This window comes from Pan troglodytes, chromosome 3 (assembly GCF_028858775.2).
Source record: "Pan troglodytes isolate AG18354 chromosome 3, NHGRI_mPanTro3-v2.0_pri, whole genome shotgun sequence".
Classification (NCBI taxonomy): domain Eukaryota; kingdom Metazoa; phylum Chordata; class Mammalia; order Primates; family Hominidae; genus Pan; species Pan troglodytes.
The window spans coordinates 60069615-60091681 of record NC_072401.2 but is presented as its reverse complement, the minus strand read 5'-3'; the positions used below and the strand labels follow the sequence as shown (position 1 = coordinate 60091681).

The following is a 22067-nucleotide window of genomic DNA, read 5'->3' as shown; positions in this document are numbered from 1 at the left end:
ACACAAGAATTCATGTTGTGCTCAGGAAAGGGTCTGAATGAGGCATAAAGAGTAACAAGAAATGGGGCACAAATTTTAGCTATGGAAAATTTGATAACAGGAGACAAGGAAATAAAAAAATACTTATCTTAAATCAAAAAACTATTTCATGAATGAGGCTACATACAAAATACAGCCAATTATTAAGTATTATAACACCCTCATTTCCTGTTATCATGTTCTAAATCAAACTGTCCTAAAGCACTCCTTGGAATTTGTGGAACAAAAATCAAGAAAAAAATTTCTAACCATTCTGACTTCTCAGAATTCAAGTGCCTTTTTAGATATTTTAAAGCACAGAATTACCCTATTATGGAGGAACAAGGTTTAAATAGTATTAAATAACCCACTGCAGATTTTCCACCGTGTAGTCCACTGGTCTTCCATTTGGGAAACAAGGTAATGTCTTCATATATTATTTTTCTTGTATTAGGTGCTAATAAAAAATATTTTAAAGCTTATTACTCTTCTGTACAATAAAAATGCAATTATTTTTAAAGGTGTCAATATCAACACACCATAAATTGCTTAAGAAATATTTTTATTTATTACAAACTTCTTTGTTATTTTATTTTTTAATAATACAATTAATATGTTATGCTTATTATGACACAGTCTTATAGGTACTGAGGTTATTTTCTGAAGTCATGACCAAGATAATCAGTTTGTATATGGCCTCTCGACCACTTTCTCCGTCTGGAAATGGGAGGCAAAAATTCTGACATTACATAGTTATTCTGAAGATTACAGATAACAGTAAAATTATTAAAAAATAGCACAATATTTGCCATAGTTGTTGCTTAGTAGTTACAGCTATTTTTAATTTCCTTTCCCAAAATATTAAGAATATGTCTAATTAAGAACTAACAGTTTCCATGTTTTAATTCTTTCATCTATGTAAAATGCTATTTATAGGTAAAATTGATATAAACACAGCCATATAAAATATATTATTTCAGGTATTTATTATAAAGATAATGAAATATGCCTTACAATTGTGAACAAAGCTTTGCCTATATGAAATATGCTCTATACATATTTATTATTTGCATCTTAGAAGAATAAATAATTATTTCATCAACTATATGGTATTATTAATGATTATTTCATCAACTACATGGTATTATTATTCACTTCAAGGGTGAGATATTTTATACTATATAATTGAGAAATCTTTCAAAAATTATGCAATAAAATATGAAGGTGTAATTTGATGCCTGTATAGACACACCCTCTGTATTCACAAAGGTGTGGATCATAAGCCCATTTTGTTATCATTGGGTAAGCTTTAAATTATCCTTTAAAAATAAATTGTAAATATGTACACTATAAAGAGTTACATATATCAAAAATATTTTAGAATAACTTTAATTTTTACTTATTCATTTAAACATAAGGAAGAGAAATTTAGTGACAGGTATTCAGAAAACCTTGTGGATTTGTTTATATCAATAATATGAGACATCAGTCTAGCTGGAAGGGATCTTAGAGATCGTGTAGTCAACTCACATTTATTAAATGTATTAAATAAGGTATGGTGATGTTCACTGGCTTACTGAAGCTTTAGTGGCCAGTCCAGGGTTAAACTGGGACCTGCAGGATTCTTTATTCCCAATCCAGTGTTAATTCTACTTGCTATTTCCTATTAGGGAGCCAGGCTGCTTGTTTTGACTCCTTGAAATCTGATTTTAAAAGGAGTTCCTGTTGTATTTTGTTTTTCTGATAATCATTCTTCACAAAATGCCTGTCATTGGAGATTAGCCCCAAGAACCAATGATATTTGAATGAATCTTCCACATTTTAACAAATATGCCTTTAAATTAGTCTTGTTGAAAAAAAAGTCTCTTTCAAAATAAACTATTATATTCATATTCATATTTATGAGCTTCTCAAAAGCAAATGCTTTCAATCTTCATTATCTTTTCTCAGTCATCTGGTATAAAAATAATAATAGGTAAATAAATAAAAGAATGTGTAAGTTTTGGAACTATAAATTATGTGATTAATTTTCTGTACATGTTTTTGCAGGACCAAACAACCATGAAGTTCTTCATCTTTACCTGCCTTTTGGCTGTTGCTCTGGCACATCATGTAAACATACTGGGACATATAGTGATATCAATTCTTATTTAAGTGTATAAGAAAAATGAACTTTTTACTATATGCAGAAGATTCAGGCATTAACAGTAATAAACACAGACTAAATATGTGACCTTTTAGTCTATGATCAATGACATTATTGACTCTACCTTAAACAGAGTGTTCAGGCAAATAGTCTTTCTACAAAGTGACTTCACTTTAGTATTGGATAGGCTGTATGTATAGGAAAAAAAGGCAGGAATTTTCCTCCGTAATATGTTGGAATATATGTTGAAATTTTCTGGAGGGATTATTTCCACTCTGCCACATGTTTCTAGAAGTGTAAGAAAGCCTCACCACTATAATTGCGGATTCCAAAGGTAGCTATCAATGGAGTAACAGAATTTCAGCATTCTTGATAAAAGTAATTAAGAAGCCTTGATGATAAAATATACACAAGGACATGTTACAGAGGATGGAGTTAGTAGCTCTAGATTTTCAGTGGCAACTTTGTAAATTATTTGCCAAGTAACCCAGTGAGGATATAATAATGATATTCATGTCACAAAACTGTAAGTATGTAATAGACAATACATATAAAAGTGCTTTGCATACATGGATATAGACACATATATATACAGACATATATACATTTTGTACTACCTATAATTTTAATCTTCTAACATTATTAGCACCCTCATTCACAGGAAAAAAAAACTCACATATCCACCTCCTTCCCACTCCAACATGTCACTCTTCCCATAAAGTCATCTTTTACTTTTATAGTGCTCAGTGTACTCTTTTATAATGCACATCCCCATATGTAAGAGATATATACATGCAGGCATTTGTGCCTTCTTAAATTTGTAGCCAACTGAGTAAATCTAAAGTGAGAATTTCATTTTTAATATGAACGGGTTGGTTTAAAAAGTAAAAAAAAAAAACAATGCTTTAGTAATCAATAATACACAGGATCAATAATTTCTTCTATCTTATGCTCTACTGGTGGTTACTAGATGTAACCACTCTCTTTACTTCACTTTTAAAAATTAAATAATTGGCCTCAATTGTTCCATTTAATAGACAAGGACACTCAGCTAAAAATCAAGGGACATTTGTTTCAGAGTTTTCCGGGGAAATTCAGAGTAATGTTTTCATTATTTATTGACAATATTAGAAACAGAGGTAATTTGTTAAAGGAGGCCTCATTTCATTAAATTTCCCCAAGAAGCAGTGTTACAATATTTTATTCCCATTAAATAGTAGAGACAAAGATTCACATTGGTATTTTAAATTAAATTTGTGTTTGTTTTTTGTGACTTATATAGGAGATAAAGCACTCCTCCTCTTCCAGTGAGGTAAGGTACTTTATTATAAAAACACTTCTTGGCACCTGATAACACAAATGTCCTGGGTTAGTTTCATTTTTGTGATCAGTAACAGCAGAGTTACAGAATCATGGAAAATTTGAAGTGCAATTATTGCTTGAACGTGTGGGGAGAATAAATGAAAATGCATGCATCCAAATGTAACAAGATTAGATTTGTGCACTTTTCCACTTGATTCTCTGGTAGTTATCCAATAATGGTGATATTAGTATGGAAGTAATGGTGTCCTTTACATATTATTATGGAGTCCATTACATATTATTATGGAGAAAGGGGCTCAGGTACACCTACATCTATATTAAGTGCTCATTTCTAAATGTCTTCTTGCTCATGGCTACATACAAGGTGTCCAAAGCTCTTTAAGGTTGGCCAAATAATTGCTGTGTTATGCTACTATATATTTCACTTAGAAATCAAAGAGAGAAAAAGACAAAGAAAAGAAAACTGTGCAGAAGACAAATAAAATTATTCCTTTGCTGTTTGCTGTTAGCATTTGCAAAAATATTGTATCTGGCTTATCCCACAAGTATATTAAGAGTTCAGATTAAGTTATTTAGCTAGAATATAATAATAAGTTAATTAAGGAGAGTAAAATTTTTGGTCAAATTCACTCTGTAATTCAGGAAAAGACCAAGTATTTTATCTTGAGCTACTGTATAATGAGTATGAATTGATGCTAATTTGGGTAGTATGAATAAAATATTTCACAAGTAATCAAATACATTATTAATTTATTTTTCTAAGGAATCTGCCAGCATCTACCAAGAAGTAAGTCATAACTTCTTACATTAAATATTTTAAAATAATTTGTCATTTTTATATAGCTATAAAATGAATATTATTTATTTTTTCCAGAAGTTTAAGCTTAACAATAATATGGTCTTCCAAACCAGTCAGGTAAAATTCACTTGTTAATATTGTGTTTGATTAATGAGGTGTATTTTTATCAATTATAAATTATTTTCCATGTGAGTATTGTTTTTTCATCTCCAAGTGTAAAGTGAGTGATGTTTGTATTGTCTTAACTGCTATGAAATTATGTGAAAGGATCATGTGAAAACATATTTGTGGCCCATTTGTGAACCAAGTTTTCAAAGTGTCATCTCTTTGAATGGAGTTATTTATGATCAATCATCTACTCTTCACCTCACTAATTCTTGACTTTTTGGATGACCATTTAATGTATTTTACTTTATGCTAAAAAATCTATATAAGAATTATGGAAAATTATGTTTCTCTTGAATCAGGATTTGAATCAATTCCAATTTCGTTTTTGGAAGGACATTTGCTCCAAATTCTAGCAAGTATAAGACCTTGATTTCAAATCTGATCTTGAGTAAAGTTGAAATTAGCACATATAAAAAGTATACTTGTTGTAAGAGAAATTTGAAAAACAGGACAAAAGCATGCACTTGTCCTAATTCAATGAATAATTCAACTGAAGAATATTAATTTGTGCAAGAATCAATGAATCCACTAAACACTTCCACAGTTATTTCCAACAAAGAATAGAGACTTAGTAATTTAGTGATTTTTAATTCCTTCAGCTAATTTTTAATATTTATCTCAAAATTTTGTCTTTTAAAATTAAATACATTTTTTTAATGAAAACTTTTATAATCTATCTGCAAATCACAGGTTTAAGTCCTAATTATGTATTTCAAATATACATTAAAATGTTTACAGTTATTTAAAGTAAAAATAATTATCCAGCTGCGGACTAAATTAATTTTGTATATTCACTTATTCATTTAACAAATATTATTGAGGAAGAACTGTATCCCAAACAATATTCTAGGCTCTGAAATATCACAGCAAATAAATACAACAAACAAATTCCCTCCCTTATGGGGCTTACATTTGAATTTACTACTGTTGGCACGTTTATTATGAAATGAACAATTTTGATATAATTCTTTCAAATCCATAAAATGAAAATGAATGCTTCTCTCTGTGGTAGGTGGGTTTTTTCTTTACATTCAGTAGAATATACCTTATAAGCAATGCTACAGGAATAATATGTCTAATTCTTTTTTAACTAGGAAACTGCAAATAAAATAGATACGATGGTGAGATATTTTTATTCATCTGAACTATATTTGATTGACAATATGTATACCTAATATTAAATATTAATAATAGTCTGTAACATATCTGGAATATTCCTCTTTTAATAATCCAGAAATTATTTTTAAAATTTTTTTAAAATTATAACTTCATCCTGCATCCATTCTTTTTATTCTCTTAAATTTGCCCTTATTCTCATAATGGAGATACTTCCATTTAAATAACAGATTATGTGAATCCCTCCCATTTGTTTTGCAAAGATGATTCATATTAAGAACCTATGAAACCTGATTATATTGTTTTTATTTCAATCCTTCTTTTGATGTTTAGTACAATGATGAAGTAGGTAATTAATGTGGAACATATCTAAAGTAACTACTGCTATTCAAGGATTCAATTTATTCCTATCACCAAATTATTTTATTTTTATTTTCATTTCAATTTATCAGCAATCTTCTAGCAGTTTATCTAGTGGGGTAAGATACTGTTTCTTTTAAAATCAAAGAAATAGCAGCTTTCTAGTAGTAGTATACAATAGTTTGATAATTTACATCTAAACACTCAAAGGGAGAAGTAGAAAAATCACATACATGACTCAAAATCATTTTGAGTGGCTGAAATTGACTATATTGAGAATTATTATTTATTCTGCCCTATTCTCTCTGCAAATGTATACGTGACTCAATAGGAAATTGCATTTTTGTGCCAATCAAGAGCTTGCCAATTTCCTTCAGCATCATTTCTCTTTGGAAACCCTTTCAATATTGTTTAGCACAGCAGCTCTCAAATGGTAGTCCCCAGATAAGTAGCACCACAGCACCTGGAAAACAGTTAGAAATACAAAATCATAGTCCTCACAGCTGACTTACTAAATCGAAAACTCTGGTTTGGAGCTAAGCAATCTGTATTTTAGCAGGGCCTCTAGGTGATACTGATACACATAATACTTTGAGAACCACTTTTAAAAAGATTGAATGAAGATTTGGGTTAGGAATTGTGTAAGTCACCAACCCATGAAACTTTCTGTGGTGGCGAGCCAGGTTGTAAGAGTGCCCTAGAATAGCAGGCAGTGTCATCGTGGATTATTGTCCAGTGTCCCATGACCTTGGACAAAGCCTAAGTTCTTTATAATCAGTGCCTTAGGAAGCTCACCTTAGTCTTTCCTTAATTTTAAGTGTTGATCTCAATCTGAGAGCCTTGAGCCATGTCTGTCATTTCAACAAAAAGCATGTAGGGTTTAGTTTATTACACCCTCACCAGGTCTATTTTGCATATTTTTGGTCACCTGCCTGTACTCTGTAGTCATATGAAATTGCCTGAAAAATGTTAAATTAATAAAGCATTCAAAATAAAACACATTTTAGTCCTTTTATTATGTTGACAGAAAAAGTCCTGGTGATAAATAATGTCACATATTTAATTCTTAATAAATGAGAATATCTTAGTGCTAGTGGGTTGGACCCTGAATAATTACTCATCCCTAACTTTCTCCTAAAATTATGTAGAGACAATTATCACTATGTCATTCAAGTAAAGCTATTTATCATTTTGCTCCTTTACGAATCTGCTCAAGTATCCACTGAAGTAAGTCATTATTTAAATAAAATTAATACCATTAGTAACATTTTTATTTCGTATTTCTCTAATATGTCCTTTGGGTTTCAATAGAACAATGAACTGACTAAGGAAGAAAGGATCTACTTAAAGCACATGGTAAGTTTTTCATACAATGTATTATTTCAAGTAAAAGAATATATTTCACAATTATTTCTTCTTCCAAATGATCACATCATTTCTTCTCAATGAAATATTTAGCATCACATTGAAATATCTAGCACCACACTTATGATAAAATTACTTTTTCCTGTTGTTGTTACTGTGATACATAAATACTATGTTAACAAATATATCTAGAGTTAAATTTTAAGAAAAATGAGCAATCCAACTAAATTTGGAAGAATTACAAACATAATAATAAATGATTAGGCTGGGCATGGTGGTTCATACCTGTAATCTTAGCACTTTAGGAGGCTGAGGAAGGAGGATTGTTTTAGGCCAGGAGTTCAAGACCAGCCTAAGCAACATAGCAAGACCTCAACTCTCAAAAAAAAAAAGGAATTAAAGTGATCTAATGGAGACAACACCATAGTTTAACAAACACAAAATTCATCCCTCAGCTCTATGAAGTAGCAACAGGAATTTATAAGCTTTTAACCACTTTCATTCTAAGCCATAGGAAATCACATAACTCATCCTCTGTGGACTAGAGAAATGTGCAGTGCAAGGAAAGAGGATAGGCTTCAGGGTCAAGTGATTTCCCTTCCAACTTCAGCTCTCTAAGTTATTATTTAACCTCTAGACCTTACATTTTTCTCAACTGTAAATGAATTTAGTAATACTAATCCTACAGGTTTTTATGAGGATGATGCTAGATAATATAGGTAAATTATATAATCAATTACTTGAAAAATTTCCAAGATGTGCCAAAAGTAGCAATTATTATTAAATGTATACACAGACAAAAAATCCATTTTAAATCTTGGTCATGTTAAAACAAGATATCTAAAATAAAACTATTTTATTTTTAGAAAATTCTAATTGCCCTGATAATCTTTTTATACTTTGTCTAAATAAATTTAATTGTATTCTTCCCTTGTTTGTTGTAATCATGTGTCCATTTAACACTTATCCCCAAGCAATTCAAAAAACACATGTTTTACACACCTATTTACTTATCATCTGTATGAACTGGAAATTCTCCAAGAGTGAAGATGCCATTTTAAGTTATTCCATCTTTAATTTCTACAGGAATTTTTGGTTAAGTATTCACAGCAAAATCAAAGTAGAAACATACTAGAAAATTTTTCAGATGGACATATGTGACAGGTACTATAAAAACCACTCTTCATATTTCAATACATATAAAACTTCAAGGTATGTGATGCTTATGAGAGGTAAAGCAACCAGCCCAGGGGAAAGGGAATGTAAATGAGATGTCCCTACTCCAACTGCAAAGCTTCTTCAACTGGATGTGGAAAAATGAATGAAAAGCTAAGACAAATTTCTTGATGAGCCTCCACTTCCCTTCACACACATTCTTTTGCTTTTTACACTCAGTAAAAAGCTTCACTTCAACAGGAATACTAAAACAGCCACATGATTTCTTTAATTCTAAAGTTCACTTTTTGAACGTAAGCACTATGATATTGAATTTTATATTGAAAATGTTTTTCCTTGGTCAATTTGACATAATTTATATATTATCTTAAAAAGTTTTAAATTTAATTTTGCTCAGATATGCTCTGAGCCATGAAGAAGATTCAATACTAATGTAAATATTGATCATTTTCTTTCTTTACAGAACAAAATCAACCAGTATTACCCAGAGTTAAGCTTTCCCCAACATCTTCAGGCTTCTCACCAACCTCAGATAGTTATGAACCCAGGGAATCAAATTAAGACAATAACCTATCCTAATAGTCCCATTCCGGTGAGCTCTGCATTTTTGTTTGCTTCTTTCTTACTTTCTTTTGAAAGAAAACATAATTAAACTAACCAGAGGGAAAATGTTCCAATCATTTTGAATGTAGAAATTCAAATAAATTTAAATAATATTTTCTAGAATAGAAATAAACCATAAATCATTAGCCAAAATACTATTAAAAAGCACTACTAACAAGAGTTACCAGTATCAATCCACCTTACTCCCCAAATTTACATGCTCTCAGAAGATCACCATTTATCGATGGTGCTCAAAGTCTTTGTTACTTCACCTGTCTCTGTATCTTAGGTTTATGCCATGGCAGATTTTGCTGTCTCCTTGACTTTAAAGTCAATTAGATAGTAAAGGTAAGGTGCTGAATTGCATACACTATATATACCTAACTTAAGAAAAGAGAAGAAAGATACTTCCATGATCAATTTTTCACATGGAAATAATAGTTTCTTCTCCCTTAGACTCCACTAGACTTAACCATCTCTTTCTTATCTTTTTGGTTTTTTAATTGGCCTCAGTCATTCCTCTTACTAAAATATTTTTGCTTAGCTAAAAGTAAATTATAGTTACTAGTGGATGGCTAATACACTAACATTTTGCCACATTTTGATTTTAAAGTCAATTTTTATGTAAAGAAAATGCTTTAATGTTCAAAACTTCTCTTTGACAGAGGACATATGCTCAACACTATAATTTTCAGCATTTATCATAAAACCAAATACACATTTCCTTATCTAAGCAATATATAGTTATATGGAAACATTGCAGTATTCTTTAGCGCATTTCCACATATGGTATTCTACTTTTTAAAATGTGGCATCTTTAAGAACCACAATCCAATACTTGTGCCAACTCTTAAATATAATAAATAAATTAAGTTAGACAGTAATTTCTTTTAGGTACAGAATTATTTGTGTATTGCTACTGTAGGAAACTACAAGAATTTAATAAAGGAAGACTGATTTTAACTAAACTCTTTCCAGAAAGGGTCAGATATTTCACTTGATTATTTAATTAGGTCATAAAATTGAAATTTTTTATATTTGTTATTATACAGAAAAAAGAGCATCATTTATCTGGTGAGACAAGGCAGTTTCTCATGTAGACAACATCTTGACAACTACATAATCTTGACATCTTGATAAGCCTCCACTTCCCTTCACACACATTCTTTTGCTTTTTACACTCAGTAAAAAGCTTCACTTCAACAGGAATACTAAAATAGCCACATGATTTCTTTTTTTATTTATTTATTTTATTATTATTATACTTTAAGTTTTAGGGTACATGTGCACAATGTGCAGGTTAGTTACATATGTATGCATGTACCATGCTGGTGTGCTGCACCCATTAACTCGTCATTTAGCATTAGGTATATCTCCTAATGCTATCCCTCCCCCCGCCCCCCACCCCACAACAGTCCCCAGAGTGTGATGTTCCCCTTCCTGTGTCCATGTGTTCTCATTGTTCAATTCCCACCGATGAGTGAGAAGATGCGGTGTTTGGTTTTTTGTCCTTGTGATAGTTTACTGAGAATGATGATTTCCAATTTCATCCATGTCCCTACAAAGGACATGAACTCATCATTTTTTATGGCTGCATAGTATTCCATGGTGTATATGTGCCACATTTTCTTAATCCAGTCTATCATTGTTGGACATTTGGGTTGGTTCCAAGTCTTTGCTATTGTGAATAATGCCGCAATAAACATACCTGAATATCACCTAATGATTTGCCTAGTTTTGTTCTTTTGTGAAAAAGTGGTAAACTGCATGGTGGAAAGTAATATCTGAATTGATATATAATTAAGATGTCTTACCTTTTCTTTTCCTAAGGAATCTACCAGCATCTCCCAAGAAGTAAGTCATAACTACTAAAATTAAATAAAAATTTAAAGTTATCTTTTATTACATAAATTTTTAAAAGTTATTTTTATTTCATAATAGTTATGATATAACTGTGCCAAAATGCTGGGATTACAGGCATAAGCCACCACGCCCAGGCTGAACTTCATTTTTTAATACAGCTAAGTATGAAATCTAGAGCCTCCCAATTGCTTTCACTAAAGTTTTACTCTCTCAATATTATTTAGGAGATAACTAGTATTAGTTAGGAGATAATAAGTATCATCCAGTAGGGTGAATTATATGAGTTATTTGGTGACTGCCACAAGAAACACCTATTGTAATAGAAAGAGCCAGGTAGGTGAGCACAACTGGAAAAGGTCCTGGGGAAGGGGGAAATACAGATTGTGAGCTGGAGTCTTGTGACCTGAGGCACAGTACAAGGTCTTCCTTATCGGTGCCTTAGGAAGCATATTTTATTCTTTCTTTCAATCTCAGTATAAGAACCCATATCACTCTAGAAATGGCATGTGAGCTTTGGTTTACATCACACCTCACCTGGCCTACGTGTTCATTATTTTACCTGACTACTCTCTGTAGTCATTTTTACTGTCTGAACAATGCACCTGGATGAAGACTTTGTAATAACACATATCTTTAGAAATGTGTCATTGTTAACACAGAGTGTGTGCTCTAATAATGAATGTTTTATTGTAATGATTCTTAATTGATTTCTCTAATCGGTGATTAAGATCAATTCTCATTAACAATGACTTGGCTCTGAATTTTTCTTTTTTTTTAATTATACTTTAAGTTTTAGGGTACATGTGCACAACATGCAGGTTTGTTACATATATATACATGTGCCATGTTGGTGTGTGCTTTAGCACTTTACTATAACTAGTTACATGCAATTACTGGTGTGTCATACAAGTAAAGCTATTTTTAATTTCTTCCCTTTAGGAATCTGCTGAAGTATTCCCTGAGGTGTGTAATTATCTTTGAAACAAAATACAATTAATATTACCCAGTAGTAATTTCTTTTGTTTTCATAACAGTTGTTTTTGGTTCTAAACAGAAAATTAAGTCAAATGAAGAAAAGAACTACCTGAAACAGCTGGTAGTTATTTCATAAACTTACAGTGCAAATAAAGAAAAATATATATATATACACACACACATATATATACATGTATATACATGTATATATATATATAAAATCTCAACTCTTTCTTCCCCTCAACTTTCACATCACTGAATTCCAAATAAATATTTAAAATCAAATTTAAAATCTATAGTAGTTCTGTTATTGTTGTTATCATGGTATGCACCTTTCTTTTCAAATAAATATGAATATATCTTTTAAGAAAAACAATTTTAATCTATTGTTTTTGAGCAATTGCAAATCTCAAAAAATAATGTTTATATTTTAAATGATTTAATCAAGGTACTAGTATAGCACAACTGTATTCCAACTTCTCTTTGACAATATGTTATGACCTGATTTCTCAAAATAAAAAACTGTTAGTGATTATTTTCAAGCTGTAGTTCTTGTAGCCAATCAGTGTGGTCAAGAGGCTTACGTATCTCAGTGAAAGGACATAGGCTTTGGTGTCAGGCAGTTTATTTTCCAACTGCAGCTCCACCCTTTTTTATGGCTGTGACATTTTTTAAGTACTTTGTCCCTCTCAACTACAGTGTCTTCAATAAAACAGTGAACATGTAAATATACTTCTGACTTTAATTTTTTGGGGAAGGATCATTTCAGGTAATACATGTAAACTGTATAATACAATAAATGTACTATAGCAGTAATATTAATATTATGGTCATCATCCTCCTAGACACTGAAATTTCTTGTAAAATTTTTGTAACAGAAGTACTATTTGCTTCAATGTTCTCAAATTAATTCTCCCAACTAAAAACCTATCTGGTTTCATAAGTTCTAGTTGCTATGAAAATCTTTATACTTTGTCAAAATGATCCCAAAAAATTCTACCATTGTATCAGTTGTATATCATGGCCATGGATCCAGTCAACACTTAATGTTCATAAAAACTGGAAATTATCCTGTGTAAAGTTGCCGTTTTAATTCCATCTTTATTACCTACAATAATCTATAATAAGGTTTATGAAGAATGCTTAAAGAAAGAAGTTGGATGTAGGGAACATCCATTGTACATAAAAGAGGTGACCAGCACTAATCAGAATGCTTTCTATATATTAACTTAAATAATTCTGCAATGTAAATGATGCTCAGAGAGCTTAAGCAACAAGACCGCTATCATAGATTCCAGTGAGTAAAATCACAAAAAATCATGCTGAGCCTCTCTGACTCTAAGGATTATATACAGAACAATAAATAATAAACTGAGACACATATCTGTAATTCAAATAATTTTCCTCTTGGCTTCTTACATATAAATTTATTTTTTTCTCTTAGACATTTTTGTGTGAGTGTCAGAATTAGAGACTCTCTTTAATTCTGAAGAATTCTGAAGTTTACTCCATAACATATAAATATTTACAGTGATTTTTACATAAGTAAACTCTCCTTTTGCTGGTTCTACTTGGAATAATTTAGCAGTTATGTAAATAGGCAAAGTTTTAATTCATTTGCTTCTATGTAGCTCTCTTTTGAACTCTGGGAGAGATTAAATATGGGATAATTATTAATAATTTTATTTCTTTCTAGACGAAAACCAACCAGTTTCTCCAGAAGTTCACTGTCCCCCAGTATGTCCAGGCTGTTCCCCTTGTAGTCTATCAGCCTGTGGAATCACATTCAGGAAAACACCTACCCATATATTCCCATTTAGGTATGTTTGCCCTTTTAAAAAAATATATAATTATTGTGTTTTGTGAAAAATGAGATAAAAAGAAATGAAATTTAAAAAAAGAATCTAAGTTATCACGTAGAAGTTAAATCAAATTTAAATCAAAATGTTAAGGCCAGTAATGAAATAAAAATCATATGGTTCAAATACAACTGCAATCATAATGCTAGGGAAAAAGAATTGCATTATATTAGATTTTAATTTTCTAAACATTTGTGTATATATTCTCTTGATTTTTACAGTAATCCATTGAAGTAGAAAAATAGAAATAATACTAATTTTACAACAGATTCTGAAATTAAAAGAAGTGGATTCAATTTTCCAAGCTATATTTAATAGTTTACCTTCATTTAATAAGTCTTTTGGCTTAGGACACCTTTTCTCTAACATAAGAAGTAAATGGTAGAGCAGGAAATTGAATCTAAAAAGCTGAAATTGGCTGGGCGCGATAGCTCGCGCCTGTAATCCCAGCACTTTAGGAGGCCGAGGCAGGCAGATCACCAGAGATCAGGAGTTCAAGACCAGCCTGGCCAACATGGTGAAACCCCATCTCTACTAAAAGTACAAAATTTAGCTGGTCATGGTGGCGGGCGCCTGTAAGCCCAGCTACTAAGGAAGCTGAGGCAGGAGAATCGCTTGAACCCTGGAAGTGGAGTTTGCAGTGAACCAAGATCGCGCCCTCGCACTCCAGCCAGGACAGCAACAGTGAAACTCCGTCTCAAAAAAAAAAAAAAGAAAAAAGAAAGCTGAAAATTTAGCATAAATATTAATAATTTAGCATCAGAAGTCCTAGGACTGGGTCTGAGATCTGATAATTCTCTGAATTCTATTTTCTATTTTTATTTTGAGATGTGACTGAATTTCTTAGATAGGCATGTAACATTTGGAGGACTTTATCATTATCATTATAGAAAATAAGACTTCTATAATTTAGGTTTGAATGTTAGATGTCTAAAGTCGTTTCTAAATATTTCAAGTGAGATATAAATAGCCTTTGTGCATTAAAATGCATTATTCTTTTTCTTTTAAGAAGAACAAGTAAGATTCTTGAATTAACTGCTGCAATTTGAGCTTGAGTAAGTACCTTTAAGACTAGTCATTGAACAAAAATTTAAGTAGGATCTTCACTTAAGAATACAACATCAAAGCAATAATTTAAATACTTTAGATAAAGTCTCTTTAAATCAGAGGTTGGCTTATAAAATACTTTAACTTTTGCTATACGCTTTTTGATTCACAAAGAAGAATTATCTGTGTAACTTGCAGGCATATGGTTTTTTGCAAATTTTAAAAAATAAACTACAGAAAATTTCCTCTGTGAACTGGATGCATTTAACCAGAAGTAATGACTCTTAGAAGAAATCTTCACAAAGACAAGTGGCTACACTGGTTTACTTTAAAGTTTGCCTTTTGATTTTCACTCAACATTTCTGCTTGGAGAAATATATATATATTTTTAGTAGATTTTTTTAAATTTTACAATTTGAGCTACTTTATACAAGTTTTTTTCTGCAGCAATTTCTCTGGGAAAACTCAAATAGATATAGATATAGATAAATATATAAAGCCTACTTTCCTACTTGCCATCACTGTCATTCCCCTTGAGATTCCAATCTAGATTGCATTTGCCTCCACAGTATATTTAGAATCTGACAGGTCCTAATGTAAATTATGAGTTAATAGGTGCAGCACACCAACATGGCACATGTATACATGTGTAACAAATCTGCGCATTGTGCACATGTACCCTAGAACTTAAAGTATAGTAAAAAAAAAAAAAAATTCTGACAGAGCGTCAAGTCAATGGTGACTTATAGTCGTGGTTCACTTTATCTGGTCTCCTTTTTTCCTTATGTTTTCATTATAATTATTAGAGGTTTCTCCATTCTGAAATTTAGTCACCCTCAGTTTATCTCCATTGTTCTATCTACATCTCCTAAACTTAAATGGTTGGTCAAAACCTATATGCATAGATGTGTAAAATAATAAGTATACATCATCATGACAAAGGGTGCAACAGCAAATCTGATAATAATAGCTGACGTTTGTTGAGTGCTTAGAGTGCGCCCACCACAGTTCTAAACTTTTTTCCAGTATTAACTAGTTTCATGGTCACATAACCCTGTGAAGTGGTTATCATTATTAACTAATGTATAAAAGAGACAAGCAATGCACAAAAAAGTTACATAAATTGCCCATGATCATATTGTATGTGATAAGTGAAAGAGCCAAGATTCCAACCTACTATCTGGCCCTAGGTTGCTTCCTCTGAAAGACTCAACTACTGAGGCAACCCCGTATCCATGTCAGGAGTTCAAGAATAATGTGAAAGGGCATTGGTCTCACAGCTTGATTCTATTTTTGTTTGGTTTTCCTGACAATGGAAAGAGATCAAGCAACTCTTCCAAATAACCTTAGATGAGAAAAAATAACACCATAATGGTTATGGATGAGAGCTGAGGTTGTAGTTGTATTTTCTGAATAGTGATATCCCCTTTGATGTCATTCATTCTGTATTTTGAAACTGCTTATCATGAGTCCCACAATATGAGAAACTTGGTAAAAAAAAAAAATGAGATACTGACAACCTTCCTTAACCTCAGTTCTAGAAGGGTAAATAGGTTTACAAAGAAGTTTACTAAGTGCAAAATTAGAATTGTGAGCATGACACTGTGATAGAATAAAAAAATCAATTGGATCAGATTAAGACCTGAACCTTTAGGTAAACCAGAAATAAACAAAGCAAGGCAATGCCAGAAGAATATTATAAGGCAGAACTTAATTAAATCTACAGAATATTTACAAAATAAAACTATTAATAAAAAGATTTCTAATAAAATAGATTACGAAGACTTTACTTTTTAAAGGTTTTTAAAATTTTTTCCAAAAGGACATTTTCCCAGTGTAATTATTTGACAAATCTATAATCCAAATACATCAAGAAATACTCAATGTAGGAAGTAATATTATATTTTATGTCTAGTAAACTATTTGGAAATTTGTTTCTTCAAAATTGGCTGAGAGATGTAAATATTTCTTATTTAATGGGAGCATTAAATAGAATCCTTATTTGCATAACACAGTGAAGAGTTTGACTATTAACTGTCAATCATTTATTCATTTATAAAATAAATATTAATAGCCTACTGTTTTAGCACCAGAAAATATCAATTAGTAATAACTATAAATAATTATATTATATTACACTATCTTGCATGTTTGAATGTTTATATGTATTTTGTGCACAAGTATTTTACATATTATATGTAGTATGTGTTTTCTGGAATATAAATTTTATAGATAATCCAATATTTTTTCTTTATTCATAGGTATGACTAGAAAAATCATTCCTTTATAATTTCTTCATCTACCACATCACCTCCTACTAGCAATATATTTTGGCATGCTTCTTGAAATGTCAACAGTTTTGAGCCAAAAGAAGACTGTGTGGAACATTTTCCATATTGGTTATGATATTTTTAATTTGTGTTGGATATGCCAGATCTGAATTGTGGTATCATGTTTGCTGTATTGATGATTAAATGAGGTCTTTTCTCCACTATCTCTGAAATATAGAACTGTATATCAGTTGCCAAAACATTAAAATTTCAAACAAAGTTGTAGCTAGTGTTTTGGGTTTTTTTTTTCCATTCCTCATACTTAGAGAGACCAGACCACTATTACTAGAATAAATCAGCTTGAACATCACTGAAATAACTTTATATACATTTGAGGCCCTTAATTTCAAGGTTGACTCTCATATCACATGTATTTGAATGTTACATACTTATGGGTCTCAACAACAACTGTATCCTAAGCACTTACTGGCCCTCATTCTAACATCTCTCTAGTTTGTCCCTGCTTCCATCTGTCTATCCCATACAACTTTCTCCAGAGTTCTCAAGTCTCCAGTCTGTGCCTGGCCAGCTAATAAACTGCAATATCATTCCATAAAAAGTGATTTAATCACTAACAAAGTACAGCTTTGAAGGCCTTCCATCGGGGTTTAGACTTCTTTCAACAAACATTGAGTACCTATGATATGCCAGGCATTTTTCTATATGTTGTTTTATAGCTGAAAACAAAAACAATATCTTGGCTTTATGGCCAAGATTACATTTTAATCATTGGAGAAAGACAACAAACAAGAAAAGAAGCAAGACGGGGTATGCCATGTGGTGATAACATGGCATGTGTTATCGCCATGTGGTGATAACCTAAAGAAAAATAAAGTAGAGCAATGGGAGCGTATTTTACATAGGGGTGGTCAAGGAAGACAATTTGGGCAAGTCAAAGTTTGAGCAGTGAAATGAAATTAGTGTGAGAAGGAGCTGGAGAAGTACCGTTCCAACAAAAGAAAAGTAAAAGAAAATTCACTGAAGTGGGTGAAGGTGGGAGGATTGAAGATTATCTTGGTCTTGCAATTTGCCTTAAGCAATTGGTTTGAGCTGGTAGCTGAGAGTCATTTGCAGGTGAGCATCATTATATAGCATATTTTTTGGAAAGATGAATAGGGTAAAAGATAGGGGAATATGTATTGGACTTCAAAGAATCCTCCAATTCCTTAAGGTTTCCGTCATTGGATTCAACTATTTCTTTTTTATTATTATTATTATACTTTAAGTTCTGGGATACATATGCAGAACGTGCAGGTTTGTTACATAGGTATACATGTGCCATGGCGGTTTGCTGCACCCATCAACCCGTCATCTATATTATGTATTTCTCCTGATGCTATCCCTCCCCTAGCCCCCTACCCACAATGGGCCCCGGTGTGTGATATTCCCTTCCGTGTGTCCATGTGTTCTCATTATTCAACTCCCACTTATGAGTGAGAACATGCAGTGTTTGGTTTTCTGTTCCTGTGTTAGTTTGCTGAGAATTACAGTTTCCAGCTTTATCCATGTCCCTTCAAAGGACATGAACTCATCCATTTTATGGTTGCATAGTATTCCATGGCTTATATGTGCCACATTTTCTTTATCCAGTCTATCGTTGGTGGGCATTCGGGTTGGTTCCAAGTCTTTGCTATTGTGAATACTGCTGCAATAAACATGCGTGTGCATGTGTCTTTATAGTAGAATGATTTATAATCCTTTGGATATGTACCCAGTAATGGGATTGCTGGGTCAATTGGTATTTCTGGTTCTAGATCCTTGAGGAATTGCCACACTGTTTTCCACAATGGTTGAACTAATTTACATTCCCACCAACCGTGTAAAAGCGTTCCTATTTCTCCACATCCTCTCCAGCATCTGTTGTTTCTTGACTTTTTAATAAATGCTGTTGGGAAAACTGGCTAGCCATATGCAGAAAACTGAAACTGGACCTGTTCCTTACACCTTATACAAAAATTAACTCAAGATGGATTAGAGACTTAAACATAAGACCTAAAATCATAAAAACCCTACAAGAAAACCTAGGAAATATCATTCAGGACATAGGAAAGGGCAACGACTCATGAAGAAAATGTCAAAAGCAATGGCAACAAAAGCCAAAATTGACAAATGGAATCTAATTAAACTAAAGAGCTTCTGCACAACAAAAGAAACTGTCATCAGAGTGAAGAGACAACCTACAGAATGGGAGAACATTTTTGCAATCTATCCATCTAACAAAGGGCTAATATCCAGAATCTACAAGGAACTTAAACAAGTTTACAAGAAAAAAACAAACAACCCCATCAAAAAGTGGGTGAAGGATATGAACAGACACTTCTCAAAAGAAGATATTTATGCAACCAACAAACATGAAAAAATGCTCATCATCACTGGTCATTGGAGAAATGCAAATCAAAACCCCAATGTATATTGACAATATACATTTTTTTCCTGTCATCTTGTCAATTTGAGAATTTTAATGATTACCTACAGTCTGATAATGCTCCAAACTTTAGATATAGTTTTAATTGTTCTGCTCTCAATTTGGGCTAATATACCCAATTATCTTCTGGGCATGACTAATTTTGTATTTCCCAAATTGAAATATAATCACTTCAAGTTTTTTTTTCACTTGAATCTCTTTTACACAGAATGCATCCATGTGAACTCACATTTCATTCTAAATTTGCAGTTCTATATTTTTATTATAATAAAATGAAACATGATTATATTTTTAACTCAGATTCTTTTGCAGATAATGAAATAGACTTCTAGGATTTGGACTCTCTTCTAGGACTCTCTAAACTCTAACTTCTCTCATTAGTGTAAGTTGGAAGTGTGATATTTCTTTCCACTAATTGGAATAGTTTAAAAAAATTAAAACAACCAAAGGTACCATTAACACCTTGGCAGGTATTGCATCCTTATGTCACCATTCTTATAAAGCTGCAATAGCTCTTTGTTGAGTATTTGTTCTCTAAGTAAAATGCTTTTTTTATTTTTTAAGAAGTGGAATTCCATCACGGAGAAAAATGTACCACTTATTTCCTTTACTGCATAATAGCAGGACATGTTGTTTCCCAGCAGTGTTCTAAAACTATCTGTTATGGAATATGAGATTGTAAAAAAAACACAAAAATGCAACCTTTGTTTTTAATTTCTGTCCTTGTTTCTGGTTATCAAGCATAATCCTCACACTTCCTGAAGTGTTTAATTTTAAGGGGGAAATTAATAATGCCTCTATTTTAATGTTACAAACCAAAATAAGAATCTAGTTTATTTATTTTTTATTGAAACATAATTGATGTGCATATTTGGGGGGTACATGTGATAATTTGACACACTCATATAATCAAATCAGCGTAATTAGAATAACCAATGCCTTAGATGTTGGTCTTTCCTTTATCCTAGAAACATTTAAATTAGTTTCTTCTAACTATTTTAGAATATACAATCTATTATTGTAAACTATAGTCACCCTGCTTATCTGTCAACACAAGGTCTTATTTCTTCTATCAAATTATATATTATATATATAATCTACATCTCTTCATCTTCCTCTCCTGTGTCCCCTTCCTGGTCTCTGGGAACCACCAATCTATTCTCTATCTTTATGAGATCCACTTTTCTAGCTCCCATGTATAAGTGAGAACATGCAATATTTGTCTTTCTGTGTTTGGCTTATTTCACTTAACATAATAACCTACGGCTTCATCCATCTTGCTACAAATGACAGGATTTCACTCTTTTTTATGGCTGAATAATGGAATCATTATATTTCAAAATGGGTTTATACTTCTTAGTTTATAGAACAGTAGTTAGCTTAAAGTTTCGATTTCCAAACGCTTGAAAGTATTTACATTTTTATATTACTTTCTTTCTTTTTTTTTTTTTTTTTTTTTTTTTGAGACGAAGTCTCGCTCTGTCGCCCAGGCTGGAGTGCAGTGGCGCGATCTCAGCTCACTTTAAGTTCCGCATCCCAGGTTCACTCCATTCTCCTGCCTCAGCCTCCCAAGTAGCTGGGACTACAGGTGCCCACCACCACACCTGGCTAATTTTTTATGTTTTAGTAGAGACGGGTTTCAGCGTGTAAGCCAGGATGGTCTCGATCTCCAGACCTCATGATCCACCTGCCTCGGCCTCCCAAAGTGCTAGGATTACAGGCATGAGCCACTGCGCCCAGCCTTATATTACTTTCTATCCAAAGAGTCAATCACATTGCCCATATAATCCCAGTGCCCTGTATAGTGAGTGCTTAAAAACAATTGTTTGAATGAATAAGTGAATAAAGAAATAAAGTAACCAGAAATTGAAGGAAAGAAAAGAGGGAGGCTGGGCACAGTGGCTCAAGCCTGTAATCTCAGCACTTTGGGAGGCCAAGGCAGGCAGATCATTTGAGGTCAGGAGTTCAAGGCCAGCCTGGCCAACATGGTGAAACCCTGTCTCTACTAAAAATAAAAATTAAAAAAAGTATCCAGGTGTGATGGCAGGCACCTGTAATCCCAGCTTATTGGGAGGTTGAGGCAAGAGGATCCCTTGAACCCCAGAGGCGGAGGTTGCAGTGAACTGAGATCGCGTCACTGCACTCCAGCCTGGGTGACAGAGTAAGGCCCTGTCTCAAAAAAAAATAAAAAATAAAAATAAAAATAAAAACAAGAGAAAAAGAAAAAGAAAAGAAAAGGAAAGAAAGAAAAGAAGAAAAGAAAACAAGAAAAGAAAAGAAAAGAAAAGAAGAGAAAAAGACAATGTAGTCAAACAGCCAAACAATCCATTTCAAAAATTACTATTAGAAGATGAATTTTTTTATTTTCCCAATAGTTATAATTGAGACTATGTCTTTAGGGGAAAAGCCTACATAGCTACAATACTTAAAAGTCTCTTGCATAAATTATTATATTGAATTATTGTTACCAACTTTAAACATATACATTCTTTTA

General features: G+C 32.1%; 1 protein-coding gene and 1 long non-coding RNA gene across 2 annotated transcripts; both read left to right on the top strand.

Moving 5' to 3' along the window:
• The first annotated feature begins 385 nt into the window (after nt 1-385).
• LOC129143867 (uncharacterized) lies at nt 386-4407 on the top strand. The gene is made up of 5 exons (XR_008547825.1): nt 386-438; nt 2068-2130; nt 3447-3476; nt 4251-4274; nt 4362-4407. It is a non-coding gene; the product is annotated as an uncharacterized LOC129143867 (long non-coding RNA).
• A 1159-nt stretch (nt 4408-5566) lies between these two features.
• Nucleotides 5567-17368, top strand: LOC104006083 (alpha-S2-casein-like). The gene is made up of 8 exons (XM_009447788.3): nt 5567-5575; nt 7242-7286; nt 8935-9063; nt 10905-10928; nt 11877-11900; nt 13609-13732; nt 14781-14826; nt 17080-17368. The coding sequence occupies exons 1-7, from the start codon at nt 5573-5575 to the stop codon at nt 14804-14806; spliced, it is 375 nt and encodes a 124-aa protein (XP_009446063.2). The 5' UTR covers nt 5567-5572; the 3' UTR covers nt 14807-14826; nt 17080-17368.
• The last annotated feature ends 4699 nt before the right edge of the window (nt 17369-22067 follow it).

Excerpts from the sequence above, each read along its gene's own strand:
- LOC104006083 (XM_009447788.3), top strand. Across the intron at positions 9,064-10,904 it reads ATCCTAATAGTCCCATTCCG|GAATCTACCAGCATCTCCCA; the intron begins GTGAGCTCTGCA and ends TCTTTTCCTAAG. Across the intron at positions 10,929-11,876 it reads CTACCAGCATCTCCCAAGAA|GAATCTGCTGAAGTATTCCC; the intron begins GTAAGTCATAAC and ends TCTTCCCTTTAG.